This window comes from Colobus angolensis, unplaced genomic scaffold (assembly GCF_000951035.1).
Source record: "Colobus angolensis palliatus isolate OR3802 unplaced genomic scaffold, Cang.pa_1.0 Scaffold143, whole genome shotgun sequence".
In the NCBI taxonomy this organism is placed as follows: Eukaryota; Metazoa; Chordata; class Mammalia; order Primates; family Cercopithecidae; genus Colobus; species Colobus angolensis.
This window is the reverse complement of record NW_012114522.1, coordinates 4,084,806-4,088,774: the sequence shown is the minus strand read 5'-3', so window position 1 is coordinate 4,088,774 and position 3,969 is coordinate 4,084,806. Positions and strand designations below refer to the sequence as shown.

Genomic DNA, 3,969 nt, shown 5'->3' with positions numbered 1-3,969 from the left:
GCTCACACGCCCTTGGCGGGCCCTGGCCTAGCTCTCGCGATCTAGAGAGTGTGGTTTTCAGGGCTCCTTTGAAAGAAAACGACGGCGCGGTCAGGGCCCGCTGGCGGCGCCACAGGTGTGCGGCCGCGCATCTGGAGGCCTCCCCGGAACATCTGCGGGGGTGTGGGGGGAGACAGTGTGGGACGCGGGCCAAGGACCGGCCCAAGCTGCTGGGAACGTTCTTGGCCCTCCAGGATCGCGCCCAAGGACCGCTCCCCTCTTGCCTCTCCTTCCATAGCCTCCATTTGTCCTTTCGGAGTGCCTCTCCCTGAATGCACTAAGCAATTTTTCCATCTCGGACCCCAAGCCTTTATTCACGCTGTACCCTCTCCCTGAATAGTCTTCCCCAGACAAAAGGCTGCCCGCTCCCCTAGACCCATCTCCACTGCCTTCCCTACCACGAAGCCTCTCCCTGACACCCTCTCCATCTTAGTATTGAACCAGCCTTCCCTGCGGGCCTCTAGGGTGGAATCTCCGTAACTGGCAGAGGGAACAGCAGGGACAGAAGGGTCCGGCCTTAGTTAATGCTGACCTGTTCTACTTCGACAGCAGCTCCCTCACCACACAGCAGCCTGGCACTGGGGTTGTAGCAGGACGAGCTGCAGACATAACTCCTCAGACACCTGATTAAAGAAGGAAGTGGTTTATTCGTCAAGGAGCGTTGGCAGATTCGCATCTTAAGAGCCGAGCTCCCGGCGGAATAAAAAACCACTTCCTTCTTTAATCCGGTGTCTGAGGAGTTTTGTCTGCGGCTCGTCCTGCTACAGGGCCACCAGGTCACCCCACAGAATTGCCTCCAAGACAGCAGGTGTTTGGAGGGCTGGGCCACTGGCACCAAGGTCTCCACAGCCCTGGGGACAAGCTGGGAGTCAGGAGGATTAGGGTGCTCCTGCCTCCTAGCAGTGTGGACACCAGCTCTGGAGTCCATGATCCAGATGTTGCTCCAGAGGGAGATAGGCAGGAAGCCAGGTCACAGCTTGACAAGGTTCATAACAGCAGAGGGGAAAAGATGAAAGATGGAGGAAAAGGGGGAGTCCCAGCAAGCCTCCACCTCACTGAACAGGTGCCCCAAGTCCCCAGGCAGAATAAAACACCAACCTTATCCACCACTTCGCTGTTCATTTTCTGCATGCGAAATCCAACCCCACAGGTCCTATGAAATGACTCATCTTTTCTGCTTTCAAGTTGTCATCCAGAGCGAGGATGGCTGGTACAGCCCTGCCAGCACCCTGGTTGGGGGCTGGGGCCCTGACCTCCACCACCCCAGAGGCCATTCCCCTAATCCAGGGCAGGAGGCCAGAGACACCTGGGCCTTAAAATGGAGGTGAGGTTTTAGCTTCACAGATAAGCCAGCTCAGTATCCCCAGGAACACTAGGCATAATTTTCCCATTTTACAGATAGGAAATTGAGGCTTACAGAGGTAAAATGATGTACCCCAGGTGCAAAACATATTAGCTGCAGCAAAGCAGCATGGAGAAGCCAGGTTTCCCCACACTGTTTACAACTCATTTCCCTCCACGCATTCACGCATCCCTGGCTCTCAGCCAGGCCCAAAACCCTTGTCAATGACCGGAAATTGCAGGTGGGGACACTGTGCCTCCCCAAATCCTACATTTCCTTCCTTGGAGTTGTTAAGTCCTAGGTCCCACGTACCAGGGCGTTCCCTGGGGTCAGTCTGGAGATCTGAGCAGAAAGCCCCCTGAGCAAGGGACAAGACCACGTGCGTATCAGGGGGAGGAGCATCCGCCTGCCACTGGCCAAACAGATCGCTGCTCCCAAGCAGATTTCGCCGGTACAAAGCGCCGCAGACGCTCAGCCTCCGGCAGCGGCAATCGTTGCGCCTGCGCCACAGAAACCCCTCCTGCAGCCCAGGGACACGCCATGTGGGCGGGGGGGAAGGGCCGGGGCACCCGTTGCAAAGCCCTGGAGCGGTGAGGCCCGCCCCGGAACCTGAGCCCGCTGTAACCCAAGCCTCAAGGCTACTCTGCCAGCAGAAAGTAAAACCCTCCCTCCGTGGAGATCGGGAGCCCCTGAGTTCCACAGTCGCGAAGCTCGAGTGCTGTCGGAGCTCTGGGCGCGCCAGAGGCGCTGCCTTTTGTCCGGTCCCTGAGAAGCCATGGAGAAAGGCAGAGGGGGCCACATGGAGAAGAGGAAGGAGCAGGGGAGAGGAACGGGAGAGGTGAAGCGAACAGCGTCCCCAAGCGTCAGGGCGCAGCTGTGGGGCTGGCCCAGGCTGCACCCTGGGGGTGATGCTAGCGTTGGTGACATTGACCGCAGCTCCAGAGGAACTCTCCTTGGGACAGCTACGGGCAGTGCACAAAGCGCCCTCGCCTCCCTGGTACCCCACCACGCTTTGAAGAAGGCCAGGAGAAGACAGCCACCCCCATCTGACAGATGGAGAAGCTGAGGCTCAACAGAGTAAAGCGCCTTGGCTGGAAACCCAGGCTCCCTGGTGCTGGTCCGGCTTCCTCCCCATTGGGCTCGGGGGTTTGGATCCCAAGAGAGGTCGGAACACCAGGGAAGGTAGTGGATGGGGGAGATAAAGAAGGGGTGGGGGAAGAGGAGGCTGGACTATCGCACCATCTCCCTTTCTGACCACCCCACCACCCACCCACACACACACACACACACACACACACACCCTTGCTGTTGGACCTCTCCCTCGCGAGGCGCCGACTTCAGGACCACGGAGAGCTCTGGAGCTGCAGAAAGCCCGCCCGCGAAGGGATGGGGCCCGAAGAGGCCCACCACTGTGTCTACCAGCCCCCTGCTCCTATTCCTCCAGGAAGCCCTCCCAGATATCTGCCCCCATCAAGTTCTGCTTCCCTCCAGGCTCATTCTGGGTCACTCATAGCATTTAAGAGGGGAAGGTTTAATTAAAATCATAATGATTGTAATAAAAGTCAACAACAAACATTTATTGAATGCTCACTACCTACGGGCATTAACTGATTTAATTATCACAATGAATCCGTCGCTCACCCTAGCCTGGGAACTTCTGGAGGGTGGGGCCAGGTTGCTGAGCCAGGGACCTAGCGCCTACCCTGGGCCCGGCACCTAGCAGTGCTCCAGCTTCCAAGTCTGGACCAATTCGAAAGCTCCCTAGCCCTCGGGTGCTCCAACTTCCGTTTTTCCGGCATCTAACACTGCATCTTGTCGGTCCATCCAAAGGCTACGCCGTGCATAGACCCTTCTTCCCCCACTTCCCTGGTGACCCCCAGCTCAAAAGAGAATACCCACAGGGCCCAAGCCCTAGCGTTCCCTCTCCCTGATCCTCCCGGCCCCATGCTCAGGTCTAGGAGGCTAGAGATCCCAGTTCGAATCCCAGCTCTACCTCCACCTTGCTCTGTGAAGCAGGCACATTGGTGTGTGCTGTGGAGCTCAGGAGTGCCCCTTGAATATATTGGCGCTTGAGGACAGGGGTTTACGGCTCCAACTGTCCGACGACCTAAATCCTCAATCAAATCCTTCCCCCAAGCAAGCATGAGGGGAGCACTCGGGAAAAAGCTCCTTCCAGCTTGAAGCTGTGTAGCCGCAGGCGACTCGCAGAACCTCTCCTGGGGCTGGCACACAGTAGGTGCTCTATAATTACTACCGAGTGAGTGGATGGATGAATGGACCAATGCGGAACGGAGCTCCAGTTCCTTTCACAAAACAGAATGAGGGGTCTGGGTTAGATTCATCCCAGAGGTTCCTTCGCGTTTTAAGCGTCCATGCGGTGGCTTTAGCCAACTTACTTTCCCTCTCAGAACCTCGCTCTCCCTTTCTGCAGAAAAGGGGCCGGGACTGGACCCGGGCGATCCCTTCCGAGTCTCACGGACCACGCCGGCCAGCCCTGACCCAGTCGCCCCAGCTCTGGGAACCTCTCGCATGATGAGGTGGGGGAGGGGCCGCGCCGTGGCTCTCCCCAGCCTGGCGGCAGCTGCCCC

The 3,969-nt window shown here is 57.9% G+C and overlaps 1 protein-coding gene across 1 annotated transcript in view; it reads right to left on the bottom strand.

The window, feature by feature from the left end:
• Nucleotides 1–1,877, bottom strand: part of CRMP1 (collapsin response mediator protein 1) — a 68,356-nt gene extending 66,479 nt beyond the window's left edge. Inside the window, exon 1 of the mRNA XM_011935449.1 lies at nt 1,694–1,877. Coding sequence (XP_011790839.1) covers nt 1,694–1,783 — 90 coding nt within the window. The 5' untranslated portion in view covers nt 1,784–1,877. The remainder of the gene's footprint in view (nt 1–1,693) is intronic.
• Nucleotides 1,878–3,969: the final 2,092 nt, after the last annotated feature.